Below are 22855 nucleotides of genomic sequence, written 5' to 3'. Positions count from 1 at the left end.
AAAAAAAAAAAAAAAAAGATTGAATATTGTACATAATGCTAACAATAAAGTGGACTGGAATGGGAATTTGCGTCTGTGTGTGATTGCTTCTATTAATAGATTAACCTTTTTCTATCAAGATGACTAAATAAATCATATTCATGTCTTCTGACCTGAAAACACAGAAATAAAATTGTCCTGTGGTTGTTTGACGTTGTGGTTACAATTTACTGCGATAGACGGGGGTGGTTTATTAGATTGTATCTAGGATTTGTATTTCCTTGACTTTGGGGGTGGGGAATCAAACATCTCCAGGGCCTTACAAACGTTAAAATTGATTTTTAGGCGGTACGGTTTCGAGTGCGGACCATCCCCTTTAAGACCGCCGCTTCAACTCCGCCCCTTTAAAACTCAACTTCGCGCTGTGTTGTCACACTGGGAGCTATTCCACTGATTTTTTTTTTGTGTCTGTGTGTCTGTGTGTCTCTGTGTTAACCCCTCTGCCTGGCTGCAGATTCGCCTACCAAACCCTTAGAACCGTTGTTTTCGTATCGTCAAATCTTCGCTGGGTTGTCGCGATGCTCGGGGCGGCCTTCCTCCCCGCTGCCCTGCTCCTGCTCCTGCCGTCCTGCTGCACTCCAGTCCGGGCATATTTCGCCGAGGAGCGCTGGAACCCCGAGTCTCCGCTGCTCGCTCCGCGGGTCCTCCTCGCGCTCATTTGCCGCAACTCGGAGCACTCGTTGCCGTATTTCCTCGGCGCAATCGAGCGTCTCAATTACCCCAAGGAGCGAATGGCTGTGTGGTAAGCTGCCCCGGTTTAGCTCTTTACCTCTTTTGCCCCCTTTTCACTCCCCAGACTGCACCAATTTTATGTCGCAACTTCAACAGTAGTGGTTGGTGTGTTTTTAAAGGTTTTCTGAAAACGACTATATATATATATTATATATTTTTTGCATATATTTTTGTAATTTGCAGGCCAGATGTGAATCGCATCTGGTTACTGTGCATCGATCTGTATACGTGGAGGGGAGGGGACGATCCCGAGCCGTCCACGAGGGGAGCTGTAAGGGTTAATGAGTCCTTCCATTCGCAGGGAAATACTGACTGCAGCATATTTATAATAGAGCGACTGATTGCCATGGTTATGTTGGAGGTCAGACGCGTGATTTACAGCCATGACAGCCAGTCTGGTTGCTTTTGTACGTCTGCAAAAATTGTTTTCTTTTTAAAATGAGGTGCAAAAGATGTTACACAAATAAAATGTGTTTGCAGACAGTAATTGATCACAAAACTTCAGGCCTTTTTGGAGACAATTTGTGTAATTTTCATTTGTGGTGAGGAAAAAAAAATTAAAGCTGTGCAATGACTGTTTTTTGATCACTTTCACGTCAAAGTTTCTGAGAGTTTCAGCTGTAATTTATGACCATCCACGGTAACTGCACCGCAGAAAAGGCAAATGCACATTACACACCATTAAAACACACGTCTCTGCCCAGGCAGCTTAAGAGAAGTCAGAAGGAGGCACTTTCCACATGGTAACTGACAACATGCTCCAACAAACCCCTTTTACCCAACTCCTTCTGGAGCTCACTGAGGTTGGTTCAACTGATTTGGTGGAGAGAAAGTGTCGTCATCGTCGGTGCGTTCAGTGTTTGCTGCCCGTAACATTTGTATAAATATGTTTGAGGCAAGGACAGCTTTGTTTTAACATTCTGCAAACACATTCAGCTGCGTCTGTGAAGTGCAAAAAGCCGTGGGACGTAAACACCATGCTCCGCACTTTTCACCGTGCCTTTTTTACGGCATCTAGTGACGGTGCCAAATCCTGGCACACTTAAATTGTCCAACCCTCCTTTTTTATTTGGTGTCTGTAATTAGTTTTACTGAAGCAACAACTGAACTGATGCACTTTAAACTCTTTTTTTCATGCAGAATGTTTAAATTCATACCTTTCGCAAATATTTATTTCAGTGCTACCTGAGACAGCTGAGCCACTCCTATTCAGAGTTTGCGAATTTAGAAGGACTAACACGATGTCATGGTTTAGCAAAGAAGTGTTTTCACATATCCTTGTAGAATCTTTCATCCGTCCGCATTTACGTCCACATACTTCTCAACAAAACACAAATACAGCTGACGTGTGCAGCCGTTTTATTTAAGCTGCAAATGCTGTTCATATTTATACACATGCAAATATTCTAGCACGCTTTTGTCTGATGTTTCAGATGATTTTCCCCTTGATCAAAGCTGCTCAAGATGTGCTTTAAAAAAGTGCCTTGATGTTGCTGAAGCTTGTGTAATGTCTTTCCAGTCGTGTCTGTTCTCACGTCTTGAGACAATAAAAGAGAACCCTGAGCCTTTGTCGTCTCAGTTGTGCTCTCGTCTTACGGATCTTTTCACAGCTTGACCTCAATACGGCGTCATTGCTCCATTCATTTGTTCCTACTGCTTTCCCTTTTGTCTTCTGTTTTGTTTAGTTTTCTGCCTCCAGACGTGTTGACTCACATTACTTGTCGTCCTTGTCATCTGTCTTATCGACAGGGTAGCGACGGATCATAACCAGGACAACACCACCGTCATTCTCCGTGATTGGCTCGTGAAGGTGCAAAACTTTTACCACTATGTCGAATGGAGGCCCAAAGAAGAACCCACGTAGGTTACTCGCAAAACTCTGCTGTTAGACTGCCTTGACTCCTAACACGGTTGAGTCAGTCTTACTGGTGTTCTACTGTCACCTTCAGAAAATATGCAGAGGAAGACAGTTCAAGGCATTGGATTGATCCCCGATACGAACACGTCATGAAACTTCGACAGGTGGCCCTGGAGTCGGCTCGTGAGATGTGGGCAGACTACTTTATGGTAGGCGAACAGAATTCATCTTTACAAGCTCAAATAAAAGCTCAATAGCACTGGATGTTTCTATTTCAAGGTTTTATTCAGCGCTTTCGCCCAAGTTTTTATAATCTAGTAATAGCTGCTACAGAATAACAACTGTAGCGAGGCTACAGTTTTTTGTCCTCGAGGGTTAAAGTGGATCTGGTCTGGTTCACTCATGGAAGAAGCACAAAGCTTGACGCGGCCTCTACCGTCATTTTGAAATGCCGCTCAGTTCATGTTCCCTATTTGTATTCCCTGGCTTGCATTGTCAGGCCTGAGTGGCTTGTAATTTAAAGTGACGTTCATCCACAATTGCAATAATTCTGTGCTGGAATCTTTTTTGAAATCTGCCTCGGCCTTCTCCCTTAAGAACAGTTTAAAGATGATCCATCGCTGGGGTTTTCTTCTCTCCTGCAATTATAACTTTGCGGTGTATTTCTGACCTTCAAACTGTTTCTTTTTAAAGATGCACCGTTTTAGTTGCAGGTGTTCTCCACAAGTCTTTTGGCTGTTCACTCCTGTCCCTCCTGTCTGTCCTGTGTAGTTGGTTGACTGCGACAACCTCCTCACCAACCCTGACGTGCTGTGGAAGCTGATGAAGGAAAACAAGACGGTCATCGCGCCGATGCTGGATTCTCGAGCGGCGTACTCCAACTTCTGGTGTGGGATGACCTCCCAGGTAGCGGATTCCGAACGTGGTCAAGCGTTTCCATAAAGCCGCTCTGGATTTAGCTGTAAAAATTTCCCTCTGGTTGTCGTCGCAGGGCTACTACAAGCGCACCCCAGCCTACATACCAATCAGGAAGCAGTTGCGAAAAGGCTGCTTTGCAGTTCCCATGGTGCACTCCACCATGCTGATAGACCTCAGAAAGGAAGCATCCAGGCAGCTGGCCTTTCACCCACCTCACCCAGAGTACAGCTGGGCGTTTGATGACATCATTGTGTTTGCCTACTCTGCTCGCATGGCAGGTATTTCACAACTCCACAATCCTCAGTTTCCGGGAATCTCAAATGCTGCCACTTGAAATTGCACGTGCTGTGTGTGCTTTGCGCAGAGGTCCAAATGTATGTGTGCAACAAAGAGACCTACGGTTCTTTGCCCGTGCCGCTGCGAGCCCACAACACTTTGCAGGACGAGGCCGACAGCTTCTTGCACTCCCTCCTAGAGGTCAACGGTGAGTGCGCAGACGGAGTTCTTCACCTTTGCATCCAGCTTCCCTGTTTCTCCTCCCAGTGCCGCCTGCTCACATAGCTGCTGCCATTTTCTGCACCCATCCTCCCTCTCACCGTGCAGTGCGAAATCCCCCCGTGATGCCCTCCAAATACGTACGCGTCCCCAGAAAGCAACCTGACAAAATGGGCTTTGATGAGGTGAGTAAGGACGTGGAGATGGAAGATGGAGTCTGCAAAAAAATGCCCCCTTCTTTGGTCTGTTTCTTCGCGCTGAGCGCATGAACCCCAACCCCCGCCACCAGGAGTCTGAAAGTTCACTCTCGCTGCTGTCGCCACCCACGTAGGTGTTCATGATAAACTTGAAGAGGCGGAAGGACCGCCGGGACCGCATGCTGAGGGCGCTGTATGAGCAGAGGATCGCGTGTAAGGTGGTCGCAGCTGTAGATGGGAAGTAAGTTTCCTTTTGCTCCGCTGCTTCACACATTTTCCCCGTTTTCTGACACCAGACGACGCAACTGCCATTCCTAAACCTGTCATTTTGTCCCGGGTTCCGCCCCAGAGCGATAAATGTCAGCGAGGTCCACACAATGGGCATCCACATGCTACCCGGCTACAGCGACCCCTACCACGGTCGCCCGCTGACAAAGGGCGAGCTCGGCTGCTTCCTGTCCCACTACAACATCTGGAAGGAGGTGAAAGATGGAGGCAAAGAAATTTGAAGATTCAGGAATTTTTAAAGTGGGATGACGTGTTCATTTTTTTTCTGCCCGGTCTCAGATCGTGGAGCGTCGCCTTCAGACCTCCCTGGTGATCGAAGATGATCTGCGCTTCGAGGTCTTTTTCAAACGTCGCCTGATGAACTTGATGAGTGAGGTGGAGGAAGAGGGTCTGGACTGGGATCTCATGTGAGTCGTGATATTTTATCCTTTTCCTTCCTACTTACCAGCTGGTTTACGATTCTCTTCTTCCTTTTTTCCTCACAGTTACATCGGTCGGAAGAGGATGCAGGTGGATCACCCGGAGAAGGCGGTTCCTCATGTACACAATTTAGTGGAGGCCGACTATTCCTATTGGACTTTAGGCTACATGATATCATTGGAAGGCGCGGAAAAGCTTTTGAGGGCAGAACCACTGAAGAGGATGTTGCCAGTGGACGAATTTCTCCCCATCATGTACAATAAGCACCCAGTGTAAGTGTTACTTCAACTTTCAAATCGCATGTTCCTGTAAGCTTTGTTTTTTTGCTGTTTTTACCTTAAAAAAAAAAAAAAAGACAGCTATTTTAATTGAAATTTAAATGATTTTCATCTCCATAGGTCTGATTATATGGAACAGTTTGAAACCAGGGACCTGAAAGCATTTTCCGCCGAGCCCCTTTTAGTGTATCCCACTCACTTCACGGGGGACGACGGCTACATCAGTGACACAGAGACGTCCACAGTGTGGGACAATGACAAAGTTCGCACAGACTGGGACAGAGCTCGCTCAGGCAAAACCCGACAGCAGGAAAAGATCAGCGCAGAGGCCCAAAATTCCGACGTCCTCCAGTCTCCCTTGGACAGTTCGACGCGGGACGAGCTATGAGGGCAATCAAAAAAGACCAATTTTGGAGCCGCATGTAACAAAACACATCTTGTGCATTAACCAAGGTGGATTTTTGATACTTTTTATTTGGACCTTAACAAGGACTAGAGGTATACTTTGTCAAAATGAGCAGAAAATCTTTAAAGGGATTCGGCGTCTCCTCATTTATTTCATTTTATTTGTTTTACTCTGCAGAGGCACTAAACTTGCCATGTTAAGATGCCATTTGCAGTGCCCAGCACCTCTCTGTCATACAGAAATTAGCCGAAGAATGCAGTTCTAATTTCACGTCACACTGTGATATGCTTGCAATTTTATTTTTTCGTATTATTTTCCAATATTCAGCCTGTTGGAACAGTGCACAGTGGCCTTTTTCCGAAGTGTTCCCACAAGCTCCTGAAACGAGCCCACAGTTGTACTAACCTGGTTTATTGCTCAGTTATTCATGCCAAAAACATCTCACATGCCAACAAACATCACGCTCACCGTCCTGTGCCACTGGGAGTGGCCCAGAACTGTGGTGACTGAGCAGGTGTGTTTGAGTCTCATTTTTGTTTAAATGTTACACATGGTAGAATTAACTTGTTTTCAAGATTAATGCAGAGAAACTGGTGAATACACTTGAAAAATAGGTGGTCTTGGATGGCACGTAGCATTCGATCATAACAGTCTACATCTACTCTTTGTATGTTTTGCTTTGTCACTTTTTGTAGGGGGGGGGTTACTTAAATTATGCAATCCCACAACAATGGAACAATCACACTTTTGTTTTTCACATTATTTATTTTGTGGCTTTATTCATCTTTCAGGAAAGTCTGCTTCTGAAGGACCGTGCCTGTCACCCATGGATTTTTTATTTCACACAAGAAATGTTAGATTGCAGTATGTGCCATCAAAATAAAAGGTTTTATTTTTTATTTAAAAGAGTTGGGTTTGTGATCAGTGGAGTCTTAAGTGTGCACACCTGTTGCAACTGATTGATGCAACTGACTTGGACATTTATATTTGCAACTACTGATGAGTGCATGAGAATCTCTCGTGTTTTATCTTGCTCGGCCTGAGGGTGTCATCATTTCACCAACACTACCGTGCCCATTAGGTAAGAGTAACAATGACGTACAAATGCACAGAGGACATTTTGAAAAGTGGAAGTCCTCATTGAAGTTTCCTCATTGGCTTTATTTGCCCTCAGAATTCATCAGAATCCTGAAGAAAACTTTTTTTTTATGATTGTAATTCCTTATCTGTGTTATTGGTACTTTCAATATTCGCAAGAGCAACAAAAAAGATCCCAGAAAGGACCATTAGGTGCCCCGTGGCTCTTTGGACATCCCCTGTCTTGACATGGTGCTCTGTTGGGTTTAGTGCTGCTCACAGGCACCGAGCATTTACGATAAGGCACCACAATCCAGGAAAGAGCAACATTTTCTCATTGTGTGGTGTGGTGTGGTGTGGTGGTAGTGTAGGTGGGGCCTTCACAGACACTAAGAAGTACTTCCTCTTCCCCTGGTGTCAAAAACATTGACCAACCTCTGTGCTTCGAGTTGAAGATCCTTTGTAGACAGCAAAACGACAGAGAGCTCAAAGTGGCACGGTGTCGCCTGCAACGTTGCGCCTCACACTTCCTGCCCAACCGACTACATTCGTGTCTCTGAAGTGCACTGGAAGCCGGAAGATGTGCGACCTGTTCCAGTAATCCACTGCTGCCTCCGAGGCGATGATGTAGAAATGGACGAAGATCAAATGCAAAACGAGGACTGTCCTGAAGTCACAGGTGAGAAAAGAGGCTTAGGGTGAGGTCGTGTTGAAGAAATGTCACCTTTGACTTTATCTGCAGGAGATACAGCAAAGCAGACTGTCGATGCCGGTGGAGCTCCTTTGTCTGCTTTTCAGGATTGCTTCATGACTTTGGGCTAATCAGAAATCTGCCGATTTCAGTGTTCAGTGCCTTTTGCTACTACAGCTCTTTAGTTGGATGCATGCACAGTGGCTCTTTATTCTTTGTCTATATGTCTGTCCGAACAGTGAACATCATGAATGACCCACAATGTTCTTCTTTGTATTTAATTTATGATAAAACTAACGTGGCATGTTTTGCTTCTCGGAATTATATGGTTCTTAATTTTTATTATTAGAGTGGTGTCTGGTGAATCAACACAAATTCATTTTCATGGTAGAAGGCTTAGAAAAGTTGTGTTTGGTAGTTTGTACTCCTGAGAGCAGTGCTGAAGAGTTCCTGGTTTACCAAATTGACTTTTATTTTTGTTAAAAAAACATCTTTCCTGGACTTGGATCAGTTCTAAGTTATTTTGCTGCAACGTCGGTGTGAAAATCAAGGAGTCTGTGCTCATTTTGGAACGTGCCACAAATTGCAAGCAGGATGTGGTCTACTCAAATGGAGATGACACTGAGAAAGGCAGATTGCTGTTTTTCAGCCGTTGCATCTGCTGTAAATCATGCAGAAACTCTTTCCTAAACTGCAGGGTTACCTAAATGTCAGTTGTGTGGCTAAAAGCACAAATGGTTCAGCTTAGAAAAATGTGTTGTTGTTCCTCATGGTGTTTCAGTTTACATTCAACTGACTTTGTTTCTCAGAAAGGTTTTTTTTAAAAACTGGTATGTCGGCCAGAAGAGGAAGTTGATCTTTTTTATTCATGAAACGGTCTAGGAGCCAAGAAGTGGTAAGTAAAATGCTGTTGACTTAACCACATGCAGAGGGGTGACTAAAAAGTGGGTCAGAGCCTACACACAGTCCCAATATGAATATGTATTTCTGGATGTTGGCATTATTGATTAAAAGGTCAAGTATTTATAATCGCGTGTTGTTCTTCTCTTTCCAGATGCGAAGAAGTTGCAGCGTAGATCGGAAACCAAGCGATACAGTGAGATCTTCAGGGAGTTTGACAGTCTCGAATTGTCACTCGTGTAAGTTTTACCACCATTTCCACCACGTGTTTCCTTTTTGTCCCTGCTCGCTTCAGATTGTTCACTTCGATCTGAACACTCGCGTCAAACTTTACAGAGGGACGTCACAAAAAGGCATCAACAACAAACACTGCACATTGGAAATAAATATTAAGTAGATATAACATTTTTCATAATAGAGCATTCAACCCATCTAAAATATGTTCCAGAATTAACTCCATTATATATTTTTTTATTTATTATTCGTTTATTTTTGAGGTAGGTCTGTGTTAGGTTTAGTGTGATTTTCTTCCTCAGTGCATTCTTCTGTTTTCAGCCAAGGGGAGGATCTGCTCGGAGACAACGACTCAGAGTCCATCACAGAGTCAGTGCCTGCTGAGGACAAAGAGCAAGATGACGCATCTGTAAGGCTTCAGCGATCATAAGAAGAAAAGTCACCACATAGAACAGGAGGATACATATACAGCTACAGCTCTAATCCTTAATCATGCAATAGTCTTCTGAATCATGAGACCCAAGTGTTTCGTAGACTGTTTGTCATCCAATTGTAAACTGAGAAGTTTCCTTCAATCCAACAGTGCGAAGATGCATCAAGTCTATTGAAACGCCATGACTCCAGCGAAGCGGATGGAAACCAGTCAGGTATGATCTAAACCTTACTGCATATCATAAAAGAAGCACCCTGACTTTAAACCACAGTCTATGAACCTGAGACCATCTGAAGTTTTTAATTTGCCAGTTGAAATACCTCACTATTGACCTACATTTCACAACCAAACAGATAAAAATCAATTTTGGGCAACAGTTCCTGCTAATGTTTTGTTAAAAACTCTCGAGCTACTCTGCCTTTACTTGATTTTCACAATTAGCTACAAGTTGTAATTGCCACGTTGTAACGAGATTAGGATAAGGGGAAGAGATTAGAGTCAGAGACAGCTGCTCTAAGGTTTTACTCGGGGCAAAAGCAGCAAGGCAGAGGGCTATCCGGAAAGAAAGAGGAAGTTTTTCTGCTTTTTCTGCAGTCTGTTAGCAATGCAAAGAGGCCGGAGAGAACAGGGTCACAGCTACATAAGGAGTTCACTGCCAAACACTTCAGTCTCGGTTTGACCCAAAAGTGCAGGTCATGGCAGACAGTCAGAGATCAGGCAGTCACAGGCAGACTGCAGCGCTAAAGGGGAATACAGAGGTAGTGGTAGTCAAAACACCGATCTCTCACTTCTCCTGGGTTTGAACCTGGAAAAGTATTTTTAAGGGCAGCTGACGTCAGATTCTTCAGAAATAATGGTAGTCACATCCCTGGTTGCATCTCATGTTACTAAACAACCCTACGCACCTCCCCCCTCCCTCACTCCCACTCCTTATTCACACACCAGGAGGTAAAACCTCACTCGGTGCTGCCACTAAAGCCAGTCGATCTGCAATCTGGTCCTTACAGGATAATCCTTGTTTCAGGCAAAGGAGGCTATAGCCGCAGGATAGATCAGAATCTGCTTGCTCGGAGGCTGATTACTGCATTCCCTGAAAAAAAAAAAAATTCTTGAAAGCAGAAAAGCTTGTCAGGGGTCAACATCGGCCACGCTGCTCACAACATTATCATTCTTCCAGAGAAGCTTGGATTTTTTTTTGTTTTTGTTCTCTTTGGAAAGGAGAAGAAACTCTTCTTGGATTGTTATGACCCTCAACCTGGATTTCTTTGAGAAACATCAGAAAGACGGATTTGGGGTCGTTGGTCACGGGTGTAATTCTGCTGTTTGCTCGTTAACTACAGCGATACCAAGACATGTTTTTTTTTTTACTCTGACATGCAAACGCCAGGGAAGCTGAAACTGTAGAGAAAGTGGTACGGGAAGTGTTGTCGGGCTGCTCGATTGTCACACGACAACGCGCATCGTCCTGCGTCAGTGTGAGTCACAGAGGAAGAACCAGAGGCGTAACCATGACGACTCCTAACCCTTCTGACCACAGAAGAGCAGCGGCAGGGGCTGGCTTGGCGTGACACTAGCGCACCGTGCCCCTGTGTGCTGCCCTGCCACTCCGCTTCCACAACGCTGCTCGTCTCATTTTAGCTGAGTGGAAGTGAGCAGGTGTGAGAGGGCGGGGCCAGCCAGAGAGAGGAAGAAGGGAGAGGAGGGAAGTTGCTGAGCCCAAAGCCTGTTTATATGCTCGGCGCAGGGAAACCTTCTCCTCTCAGCCCACATCCCCAAAATTTGTACACGTCAAATCGTGTTTGCGTGCAGAAGTGACGGACAGAGCAGAGAAAGAACCCGCTGGAACCGACCGGAGCTCGATCCCCAGGAACAGTCATGACTTGTCAGATACGGTCACTGTTTCCTGTTTTGGGTTTGTGTTTTTTTTCCCCTTTTTTTTTACAATGACACTGGATTTTTGGTAATCCTTTTCTCATCAGATGTAGTCTACCAGCAGGGAGGTTGATAGCACACTGGGACACCCAGGAGAGGCGGGCTGCGGGGTGGGTGGCTCAGTTGGGGTTCTGGCGGGGTGAATGCGTAGCCCAGTGGACCTTGGTTTGATCCCTCGCTCTTGGCTCCAAGGTGTGGGGAGCCCACAGTGATGCTGATGTACTCCCTCTCAGCCCAGGAAGCCGACCTGGCCCTGTGCCGCTGCGAGGACGGGGTGGAGGCGGCGATGCAATACACCAAAATGTGGTGCCGCTATGCCAAGGACCTGCTGGCATGGATGGAGAAGAGAATCACCTTGGGTGAGTGGCCATGGCGATAACAAGCAGCGAGAACTGTAATAAAACATAGATGAGGCCCATATTTACAATTTGACCTACAATCAAATTATTTTGAAATTTGAGGTATGGAAAAAAGATTCTTTATTGATTCTTCTACAAGAAACCATCGAGCCTTTTTAGAAATCCTGACAGGTGTGGACTCAGTGAGGAACTAAAACTTCAGAGGGTTGGCTTTGACTAATTGGCATAATGCAGCCTGTCTGTATTATTTCCCCCCTCTTGGGTTTTTTTTTTCTGCAGGTGGTGTGGTCTTCCCAGTGAGATACACACTGCACACACACAGAGAAGAGAGGGATTAGAGGGCAGATTAGCAGGGTAGAGCAGGGTAATAAATGAGACGGGCCGTCTTAGTAGTAGACGGTGATTAAACCGTCCAGAGTCCAGAGAGATGTGAAGTTTAACAGTAAAGAAACGCATGAAAGGACAGAAAAAGATCGCCGTGCCTGGTGGTTTCAGCAGCGTTGGGGGGAATAGTCGCTGACGAGGAATCCTCAGTGGAGCTCATGCCTCAAACTACGGTGGATTACACATAATGAACCAACATTATGAAATCCCTAAATGCGACGATTTCAAATCAGTAGCCACATCATAGTTCCCGCTGGTGTGTGCTGACATCTGACCCACGAGGCCAAAGCACACTCAGTTGTTTTCCACATGTAAATTTGTACTCATACATATGAGTTACTGCCCGGTTCCAGCAGCTCTTATTGGTATTTCAAACCAAAGCAAAACAAAAATCAACTTTTATAAGTAAAAACTCACCCGGGCTTAGCATAGCAAGTCCTCCACTGTGTCTCCAAATCAGTCCATTGTCTCTTAAATTTTAAAAACATTTTAACAACAGTTTTCGTCAACAGAACAAGATTTTGCAAAAAACGTGATGAAGACGGCCGAAGGAGCCAAAGTCACTGTGGCGCAACAGGTACTGCTTGGTTTGTTGGATGTGAACCCAAAACGATGCTCTCCAGATTTCATGATCCTGTTTGAAGCAGATGTTCTAAATGCTCGTGCTGCAGCACCAGTAGATCTCTTTGCAACATACCCAAAAGTTGAAAGTGCTGCTGTGTGTGTTTGCAGGAAATGATGCCGCTACAGTACCTTTACACAATGGCTCTGGAGCAAGACATCAAGAACAGTGTGGCGTCACGTAAGACCTCGGAGCTTCTGCAAAACCGCTGTTACCAGGTACGGATCTGCTGATGATTTCATCTCTCTTTGCAAAGACGTGGATCGATGTCTGATTTAGTGCTTCTGTCCCAAAGGCTTTGGCTGCCAAGAAGAATGAGATCGATAAGTGGCGTCGAGAGTTTAAAGAGCAGTGGGCAAAAGAGCAAAAGAGAATGGTAGGAATGTGTGTGTGATGCTCTTGCACACAGCTGCTCGAAATTCATAAGTTGATGAAGAAATTTGGCTCCTTCACTCTTTGTTTGTCTCTGTTCAGAATGACTCGTTGGCGGCTTTAAAAAAGGCTCGTCATCAGTACTTCCAGCGATGTGAAGAGCTCGAAAAGGCAAAGGCTATCTCCGCTAAATCTATCGACGACGCCGCCGGCTTTAAAACTCTCGACAAGAGGCGCAAGTCCAAAGACGAAGCCCAGAATAAGGTGAGAGTCCCTTCAAACAGAGTCCCAGGATTTAAGAATGAATTGTTCAGCATCTGTCTCATTCCCCTATGTGTTTCCATCAGATGATGGAGGCGGAGCTCCAGTACCGGCAGTGTTTGAACGACGCAAAGTTCCAGCAGGACGAGCTGGTGAGGGTCAAGGAGAGAATCATCTCCCACATTCGCAAGCTCATCTGCCAGGGAGACACTGTGCTCAAGGAGGTGGGTGTGCAACAGAGAGCAGTGATTAGATTGGACCAGTCTGGGTCGGTGCCGCAGGTTCCACATTGTTAGGTAGTTTGACGCATCGCAGCGTTACACCGACATCAGCGGCAAAATAGCATATTAGCATTTGAAGCACTTTTACATCTCACTTGAGATTAATGGGTCTTGAAAAGTATTAAAAACAAAATTATGAACATCAGTATTATTAGTATTAGTATTGTTGTTGTTACCGTTGTTATTACAAATGATAATTTTATCGTTACTATTATTTATCTTACTTGTATTTCATGTTGTTTTCTCTCCTTCACTTATCTTATTAATGTACAAAGAGCAGACAAAATAAGCCAAGGCTACAGATTGTTTCGGTCGATGCATATTATTATAATTTTACTTTAGTTGAATGTATAACGCATGTACTTTATTGAAAAACAGCAGAAATAAACTCACTGAACTAATTGTGAAATCAAAATTGAAATCCTTCTCCATCACACCGTCACTCTGCACGCAGGCCACCGTCAACATGTTCTACTACCAGCGACAGCAGACCGAGACGGTCCCACTCGGCTATCACAACTTGGAGATGACCTGCAGGTCGCTGGAGCCCGGAGAGCCCTACCTGCTCTACGTCCTGAGCAAACGGCGCCCGGAGCAGCGGCTGCATGTCTTTGCCTTCCAGGAGTACAAAGGGTAGGTTTCCTCCTCACGTGGTCGTCTCATGCTGTCAATCCAGCAGTGAAAACCTTTAACTTAGGTGAAAATGAAATCCTACATGATGTGGGTTGAACTGACTCTGAACTTGCCTCTCTCTTTATATGATTCCTCTGAACAACATGCAAGACAAATTCAATATTAATTACATTTAAAAAGAGAATTAATTCCAAAGTAAATTAAGTAATTATTAAGTATTAATTACTTCAATTGTATTTTGCCACGGCGTTTCTGATTTATTGTTTTGTTTGGTTTTAATTGAAAGGAACAAAAGGAAAAGCAGCAACACTCTGGGTGGTCTGCAGGACTCCTCCCATGCCACAGACGACAGCCCTTATGGACGAGCCTCCGATGGCAGTGAGGGCCGCGCTCCACGTGGATCATATTTCCTGTGATCTTATTTCATTCATTAAAAAAAAAAAACATTCCTCTGCAGGGAGAACGGGGTACAGTGATAATGACAGCATCGGAGGCAGTTTGGAATCTCTGTCCAGCCCTGGTGAACACACGCGTGCACTTCACATCCAAGTACTGAACTCACATCAAGAAAAGAATAGACGGTACACATCAGATTTCCCCCTCTCTGCCTCAGCTCACCCTAACAGGAGGCTGCCCAAGGCCGCATCCACTCTGACCATGTCATCCGACGACCTGGACGAACGGGACATGGCATCGGAATCCGGTCGGTTCCACCTTTCCGTGCAAAGATGCTGTATTTGTGTGTGTGTGTGTGTGTGTGTGTGTGTGTGTAACCATCAGGTCTGAGAAAAATCAACGCTCCCTTCCCTTCCTTCAGAGTACATTGACAGTCAGCCGGTCAAGGCGCGCATGCTCACGCGGGCCGCGCTGACGCACCGGCTCAAGAAGATGAAGAGCAAGATGGTCAAGTGCAAACAGTGCGACAACTTCATCATGGTCAGCGGCGTGGAGTGCGAGGAGGTAGGAGAGAAGAGCGGCCCCGCGCTTTAAAGTGGACGTGAAACACAAAACGTAGTTATCATAATTTTAAAAAATATCTCCCATCCTAAAAAGGTTACATTTGTTTTAACACTGATGGCAAAAGGTATTTGGAAATACGGTCGTTTAAGTTTAGCTGTTAAACCAACCTGTTTCTGAGCTAGCTTGCTAGCTTGTGAGGGACAGTCTGTCGTCTGTGAGTTGTAGGAAGAGAGGGACTCGTTTCAACAGATTTATCCTACAAGTTGTCAGTACTCCTGCCTCATTAAAACAAAAAAAAAAAAATCATTCACGTAGTCTCCGTCTATGGTATTTGGTCATTACATTGGAGAACTGTTGACTGGTGGAATCCTGCTCTTTATTGCAGCTCGCCAACGTCGGAGAACAGGCAGTCTTGTCATTGGCAAATAATGGAAGTTAACGGGTGTCTGCTGCGTTATGAAATGAGTTTGAACGTCAATGACTCATGCAAAATATCTCTCCATTTTAAATTTTTGTCTTATCTCATAATTCCTGCCAGTTTTAGTCAATCTTATTTCCAGTGAAGATCGCTGGGTTGACAAGTTCAGCCAGCAATGCTTGCCATAATGTTTTTAGAGTGAGGGACCTTTGAAAAATTGCAATAACTATGTTTTGTGTTTCATGTTCACTTTGAGTAGCCTTTCAGAGTCTCGACACTCACAAGGTCACAGTTACTATCACACGCACATAGCGACAGTCACTACAAATAAACACACACACATAGAGACTCAAACACATTTACACACATTTCTACACCTTCACTCACGCACACACACACACACACACACACACACACACACACACACACACACAGACACTCTCTGGTCGCAAGCTCTACCAATGAGAATAAATCTGTCAGCCATCATAAAGACATTCACAGCCATTTTTGTTTGTCATGTTCAGACAGGACAAAGGGACAAAAAAAGTTGCATTTCGGTGAGAAGATGTCACTAACGTCGGCTTTGTTCTGCCCTCAGTGCGGCGTAGCTTTGCACAGGAAGTGCATGGAGGTGTGCCAGCTGGAGTGCGATCACAGGAAAGGGACGGTGTTTGGCGTGGACCTCTCGGTGCTGCTCCGCGACCGGTCGCTCGCCGTGCCCTTCGTGGTGGCCTACTGCACGGCCGAGATCGAGCGCCGCGCCCTCTCGGTGGAGGTAGAACCAGCCGCCGCTCGCGCGAAGAGGACGGCGAGGCGTTGGGACGATGACGTTGACCCATTCTGCGTCTCTGTCTCTCTCTCTCATAGGGGGTGTACCGCATCAGCGGGTCCAAACCTCGCATCCAGAAGCTCTGCCAGGCCTTCGAGACTCAGAAGGAGCAGGTGGACCTCTCCGAACACTTCCCGCACGACATCACCTCCATCCTGAAGCAGTTCTTCAAGGAGGTACCGTGTGTCCGTTGGCGAGAGCTGACTCGGCCTGGCTGATGATTCAGTAACCAGCCACTCATTCATTTCAATGGAGTTGCTCACCCGGCACATACACCAAAAAACTTTTTGGTTTCCCAGTTACCACAGAGCATTCGCACTAGTGTCACTTCCTAGCATGCCTGTTACTCATGTGATGCATCAGCCAATCAGAATGGGCCGAGACACAGCAGCACGTATGACGCTGTGAGGTCATGCTGGGAATAAACAGTTTTTTGGACATTTTCTGGCCTTTAAACTTTTTTTTTAGAGAGATTGAAAGTCCACGACTTTAAAATTGCCCTGCAATGAACTGGCGACTTTTCCAAGGTGTCATCCTGCCTTCACCCCATGACTGCTGGGTATTGAAAATGGATGAATGGACTTAAAAATCTACAACAGAAAGATTTATTATGGTTTATTATCATTTCACAGGCTGACTTTTTGTATTGCAGTCTATTGGAAAAATCCTTTTTGAGTAGTTTTGGTTGCAGTACCTCAAGTGGCCACTAGAAAAGAATTGCTTCACTGAAATATTGCCCGTCTGGTATAAAGTTCTCATAATACATCCATGGGAGTAACTCGCCAGCATGTTTGTCGCTCTCTCGCAGCTCCCTGAGCCCTTGCTGACCTTTGACCTGTACACCTGTTTCATCGCGGTGGGAAAGAGCATCCAGCTCCTGAGCGAAAGGGAACAGGCGCCGGACACTAACGAGATCCTGGACGTGGTCCACAGCCTACAGGAGCTACTCCAGAGGCTGCCGCCGCACTGCTACAGCACCCTGCGCCACCTGGTCTCACACCTGCAGATGTGAGTGCCAGGACTCGACCTCGGGGGGGGGGAAAGTGTGTAGTTTTGAACTTTCTTCACAATGTTCTCCTGCAAAACGTATCCACTCTCTCTTTCTCTCTCTCTCTCCTCGCAGAGTTTCGGAGAACGTGGAGAACAAGATGGGCCCAAACAATTTGGGCATCGTGTTCGGGCCCACGCTGCTGCGCCCCCTTGTGTCCAACGACATGCCCACCGTCGTGGTGCAAGAGAGCAGCTACCAGGCGGCGCTGGTCGTGTTCCTCATCGCGCACCACGACAGGATTTTTGGACCGCGGAAGAGGTCCTGCACGCCCCCTCCGCCGGCCCCCACGGCGCCGCTCCCGGACGACCCCCCCCAGGCTTCCTGTCCCCGGCAGGAAGTCTTCCCGGAAACCAAACATGAGACCTCCATCAGGGAGCGTCCAGTCTCCGTAGAGGTGAGCTGAAGTGCTGCGGCAAAGACCACAATTAGCATCATGCATTTCGATGCTGTCAGGAATGGTTGTTATATTTTTCTCTTTTATCACTTATAAAAAATATTCCGTCTCCTCCTCCGTCCAAACATAACGCGCCATTTTCACTTGAAGCGAACTGGTCACGTGACCCTGTACGTCACGTACAGTGATGTGTAAAAGCGAAAAAAGTGTTTCCATGGGGGGTTTTTGAGAGGTTTTTGCAAGTTTAGGTGTTTCCATGACCAGTTTTTATTGCTATATTTAGGTTTTGCGCAATTCTAGGGGTAATGGAAACGCAGCTACTGATGTAGGTGTGTGTGCGCGGTTGTGAAAGTTTTTCGCGGTTTGACCTGCTTCTCCCGACTAATTTGTCTGTTCTTTGAAGAGCACCTCAGCCTGAAGTCGGCCTGCGAGGATTGACACGCAGGACAGCTGCTACATTTCTTCTGTTGTTTTCTTCACTGCAGCTTCACAAATTATTTTCCTTTCACTGATGTGGCTTTGCAATAACTTTAAGCTTTCTTTGGATATTTATAACATCCTGCACATCTGCGCCAGCGCATACGTGTGAATTAGACTGCCACCAAGAGATTTGCTAGTCCGCTTCTTGCAGCCAAAGTACTCACAAGGACCTTCCAAAAAACGGACTTTGCAGATTTCAAAATTCTTCTTCCTTCTCTTGTTGAAAGAGCAGCTGAGATCCACAGAGGTTCACGTTTACGAGAAACTGCATCCACCTGTGTCATTCCAACAGAGTCGAAAAATCAAGCGAGAGTCAAGCGAAGGTTATATATCTGACAAGTCTTCGTCCAATGAGGCAGTGGACCAGGTCAGCTCTGAGGCCAATGAGAGAGCAGGTAGGCTGGATGTAGTTCGTAGAGCAGGAGAGGTGAATGCTTTAGACCGTAGACTGTGTAGATTTATTTTCATCTAGTTTGTACGTGTTCTTTGGATGTTGAGTTTCCAGTTTGTGCTGTGCTTTCTTTTTTTAAATATTCCAGTCAAAATAAATGAACCCATGGCACAAAGTGCTTGTCAATTTATTTTCCCCATAATGCGTCCGTTGTAATTTCAAGACTTGAGAAGCCCCCTCCCCCCCGTCAACACATAGACTGCCCCAGTTTATTTAAACAACTCAGACTTCCGACTTCCTTCCTTGTTTCTAATGGCACCATTTAGTAGTACAGTAATCAATTTGTTTATTTAGTTTTAGTTTTTTAAATAGGTTGCCAGGTGCAGTTTTGTGGCAGTAGCAACTGTTCTTTTTGAGTACAAAGCCTGTAAAATGGGGAAGATCTTAATGCTTTCTGAAGTCAAAGCTTTCTCTTACCTCACTTTGCTTTCCTGCTTCAACAACCTGCAGCTTTATTTCTTCTATTAGATTAAACACAAAGACTTGTCAAATTGTATTATTCACCGCAAACTGTCTAGAGGGATTTTATGACAATGATTACCCTCAGATCTGTAGTCAGGTTAGCGCACGCAGTTGCAGCATTCTATTGCTTTGAAGAAGTGAAACTGTGACCTTGAAGCTTCGCGATGGTTTTGTTTTTTTGGTAATCAAGAGCCTGTTTGTCATTCCTTGTCTCACTCAGTCCTGGCTATGAGAGGAGCATCAAGCGAACCGCACGCCGAGCCGCCGCCAAGGGAATCCCACTTCGATTCCAGGAACCAGCCACATTATTATCGCTTTACCAGACAGCCTGTGAAGTACCACAGGCATCACAACCCAGCGGCTCGGTTTGCCAGCGCAGGCCGTGCAGTCGGACAGCCTGCTGCAGCGGCGGCCAGGGCAGATGCAGGGAGCGCAGACAGCAGCCGGAGCTCCTCTCCAGAGCCGGGGACTGAGAGACTTTCACAAGGCTCCTCTGTGCAGAGTGAGCAGACTTGCGTGCTCACCGATGCCCCTGCTGGCGTCCCACCGAGCCCCCGCGAGGTGGTGCAGTACATGCTGGGACTGGACTCCCCGTGCACATCGGCTGCAGCTGCAGCATCGTCCAGGTCAACCAGCAACTTCGCTCGAAAGGTCAAGGATGAGCAGGAGGAACGGAGCATGACTCTGCCCAACATGAGGCAGAGCGTCGGGCAGAGTCACGGCTCGTCAACAAGGACGCTTCCTGCCGAGCACCACCTGACCTCACCGGCTCAGAAGATCCTCTCCGGCCTCAAGCTGCGACGCAGCCACTCTGGCAAGGACGAGCAGCTGTTTGTCTGAGAGGAGAGAGGACTGCGATGCCTGCGGGCAGCGAGATGTGATACGTTCCACGGTGTCGGACGTGAGGTCATCAGTGCAACTTGCTGCTCATCAAAGCAGAGAACCCACCACGGGACTCTTTCCAGCTTCTTCATACAAACTTGCTGAATGCTGACCTATTGCTTATTTACATAAATGACACTGCTGTATTGCATGTTTAAAATGTTGACTCTTTTCATCTGCTTTCAACTCAGATCAGACTGGGGTGATGTCTACATTTATCTGTTTTAAATTTAAGTCTATCAGTTATTCTATGTAAAAGACAACAACAAACGTATCAAAACCTGCACTAAGCATGTAGTTTTTCCTCTTAAATATTTTCTCTTTTTGTTTCCGTAATCATTCTTCTTATCTGCCGTGACGTTGCTGCTGCTGCTGGCGTGGTCGTTTCATGCCTCTCCTCATCCAGGTACTTTCTCTCAGGTCGTGCACCATTCTTTTTCTGACACAAGGGGGCGGTCTTTCCCTTGATTCCTCGGCGAAACCCAGCGGATCACAATGGTAACGGGACAATAAAGCACATTTTCTCTAATTCCGTAGGTTTCCTGATCACTTTAGTCCCTTCACACCTGTCTGACTTTACCTTTGGTCGTCTGTTGTGGTGTTTTGCCAGTTTGATTCAACCAAAACTGTCTCGCCCAACTGACTGTTGCTGCGTTTATCAATCTGCCTTTGTCTTTGTGACAGTATTTCACCATAAAAAGGTAGTTAAGCCACACAACAGTGTTGGAGGTGCAAAAGATCACATCACCTGCGAAATGCCGTTAATTGTATATATATATATATATATTTTTTTTTTTTTTTTTTTTTTTTTTTTTACACCCTTTGACTTTGCCTGCGTCGCGCTTCTCGAAGCCTCCGCTGAGCGTTTGCACACCAACGCGAGAAATCGTGCACATCTGACTTATCAATACGACGCATCATCGCTCATCTTCCCCCCCATCATCATCTTCCACACCTTCTTCCTCCCTCCCTGTCTGTCCATCTCCTCCCTCTGCGGCTCTTTTACGCACAAAACAAGTCAGAGCGAGCGCACGCACGCACGCACGCACACGGCTGGCGGAGAAAACAGCGGAGACAATAGGCAATAGTTGAGGGGGGGGGTCATCATGGTATTTTGGATTTTTGCACTTATAGGCAACATGCGCGCCGGACTGTGAGATACAGGTGAACAATCTGTGAACGCGTCTCTCTCTCTCTCTCTCTCTCTCTCTATCTCTCTCTCTCTCCCTTCGCTGGCCCAAAGTTTCGCCGGAGGCTTTAATGTTGCCGACCGAGATTTCAGGAGGAGTGTGTTTCACTTCAAGGTATGTAGGAAACTCCGCAACCCGGGATCAAGCTGTCACAGGGCAGGCTTGTGATTTCAGAGTCATCCATTTCCTCAATTGTCACGTTTTTTCCTGCCTCAGCGACACTTGGTTCTGTTCAAAGTTGGTATTATTTGAAATGACGTGGTGTGGGGGAAAAAAGGGGGGGGAGAAAGAAAGAAAGAAAGAAAAGTCATCGCGACCTTGATTTCTGATAAATTATCCATTTGGGCCGAAAAACCAAACTCGAGTAGCGTAACTGAGATTCAGTATTGTGCATTGCTATTGTGGTGATTCTGGATCATAATGTCTCTGCACAATAGTTTTAATGTTTAAGGAGTGAAGGAATCCCTTTGAAACATCTGATGTGCCGATGTAACTCGATTTTTCTCTCCTGGACACCAATAATCCGCTATATTATTGAAAGAAAAACAATAACAAAAAAAAAAAAAAAAAAAAAACTTTGCCACAGAAAAACGTGTGTTTCACTCTCTGATTGATGCCACCTTGGCATCCACGGCTAAGTTGATCCGTATTTTATGGAGCAGTTACATGTAACCTGAGGCAAAAGTAAAAGGCATCTCATAATTGTGTTGACTCAACACAGTTCCAGGCAATAAGTCTCTGCCTGCAATTATTGATGCATTATACAAATAAATCTTTAATGTATTCCGTTCATAATAAGACAACCATCAAATGAGGTTATAGTCAAAAATCTGCATAATTAAATTGTATATTTCATTACCTTTTTTTTCGTTAGAATTTCCACTTCAAGCTGAAGTGGAGTTTATACAAATGTTCTTCGGACGCCACTGTAAAGATCCACAGAGAGAAAATCACACACACGCAGGGATATATGTTTTTAATACAAGCATTACGTAATATAATATAAATTTGAGGAAAAGTCTCAATTACCTGGAAAATCTTTGGATTTAGCTATTTTAAGAAAAAATATAAAAACAGACAAACAGCTCTAATAATAAAATATAAACTCGCTATTTGAAAAATGTTCCACTTATTTCTTTTAAAAAAATATACATCTTGAGTTGTGCGATGCTTTCAGTGTATTTGAATGTTTTTTTCCCCCACAGGTAGTCAGAATGATACCAATTAGGAAGAAGTACGACCAAAATAAACGTCGACCCAAAAAAAATAATTTACTGACCATAGAAAACTAAAACAAAGATGGTCCAATTTAACAATAATAATTAATTATTTCTAAAATCAAAATAATTCTTGAATCATCGTGAAAAATAACAATCCACCGTCTGCATGGTTTTCTCATCTCCTGGAGTTTTTGTTTTCATATTATATACATATAAAAAGTAATATTATTTTAAACTTAATTTAATATGATTAGGCCTTGATTTTTGTCAGCTGTCTTCCAACGTACTGTTGATCATATTATTGTTAAAATGTCAATATGCCAAGGGGTATTATTTGTTCATTGTACGTGTGGCACTTTTTTAATTAAAAATTGACGTCGCCTTTGACAAATAATGTGGAACTTTTTTCTTTTCTTTTTTTTAGAAATGCATTTATTTTCCTCCCCAAAATTTCCGTTTTATTTCATATTTTCTGTCAAAGGATTTCGCTTGCCTGATCCCGCCAATAATTTTTTTTTTTTTCTGTCATCGTGCAGCGATCACACTGAAGGACGCAGAGAAGGGATGAAAACAGAGGAAAACCAGCAGTCGTGTCAGCAGCAGCCGCCGTCCTCGACGCCTTTCGGTAAGACTTCAAAACCGAGAATTAATAGAATTAGTTGCAGACGAAAAGTTCACTCCAAAGAACGCTGTAATTGGCATAATAAG

The 22855-nt window shown here is 45.1% G+C and overlaps 3 protein-coding genes across 3 annotated transcripts in view; all 3 read left to right on the top strand.

Moving 5' to 3' along the window:
- Positions 1 to 384: 384 nt before the first annotated feature.
- Positions 385 to 6539, top strand: colgalt1a (collagen beta(1-O)galactosyltransferase 1a). Its single transcript, XM_076038590.1, has 12 exons — positions 385 to 781; positions 2521 to 2631; positions 2721 to 2838; positions 3401 to 3535; positions 3621 to 3825; positions 3912 to 4031; positions 4151 to 4227; positions 4374 to 4480; positions 4589 to 4721; positions 4807 to 4934; positions 5013 to 5219; positions 5346 to 6539. Exons 1-12 carry the CDS (start codon positions 558 to 560, stop codon positions 5611 to 5613), a joined length of 1833 nt encoding a protein of 610 aa, XP_075894705.1. The 5' UTR covers positions 385 to 557; the 3' UTR covers positions 5614 to 6539.
- Positions 6540 to 7134: 595 nt separating this feature from the next.
- Positions 7135 to 20266, top strand: gmip (GEM interacting protein). Its single transcript, XM_076038586.1, has 21 exons — positions 7135 to 7387; positions 8454 to 8538; positions 8855 to 8942; positions 9117 to 9180; positions 11132 to 11257; positions 12154 to 12218; positions 12374 to 12481; positions 12559 to 12639; positions 12738 to 12899; positions 12983 to 13120; positions 13632 to 13810; positions 14097 to 14188; positions 14268 to 14330; positions 14424 to 14513; positions 14628 to 14770; positions 15787 to 15963; positions 16056 to 16193; positions 16826 to 17025; positions 17141 to 17462; positions 18235 to 18337; positions 19076 to 20266. Exons 1-21 carry the CDS (start codon positions 7342 to 7344, stop codon positions 19693 to 19695), a joined length of 3090 nt encoding a protein of 1029 aa, XP_075894701.1. The 5' UTR covers positions 7135 to 7341; the 3' UTR covers positions 19696 to 20266.
- Positions 20267 to 20934: 668 nt separating this feature from the next.
- Positions 20935 to 22855, top strand: part of lmx1al (LIM homeobox transcription factor 1, alpha-like) — a 14600-nt gene continuing 12679 nt past the window's right edge. The window contains exons 1-2 of the mRNA XM_076038594.1: positions 20935 to 21041; positions 22684 to 22772. Coding sequence (XP_075894709.1) covers positions 20998 to 21041; positions 22684 to 22772 — 133 coding nt within the window. The 5' untranslated portion in view covers positions 20935 to 20997. The remainder of the gene's footprint in view (positions 21042 to 22683; positions 22773 to 22855) is intronic.

The sequence above is a fragment of the Nelusetta ayraudi genome, unplaced genomic scaffold, assembly GCF_046127955.1.
Source record: "Nelusetta ayraudi isolate G7.1 ecotype Tasmania unplaced genomic scaffold, CSIRO-AGI_Nayr_v1 ptg000057l, whole genome shotgun sequence".
In the NCBI taxonomy this organism is placed as follows: Eukaryota; Metazoa; Chordata; class Actinopteri; order Tetraodontiformes; family Monacanthidae; genus Nelusetta; species Nelusetta ayraudi.
This window is presented reverse-complemented; position numbering and strand designations above follow the sequence as displayed.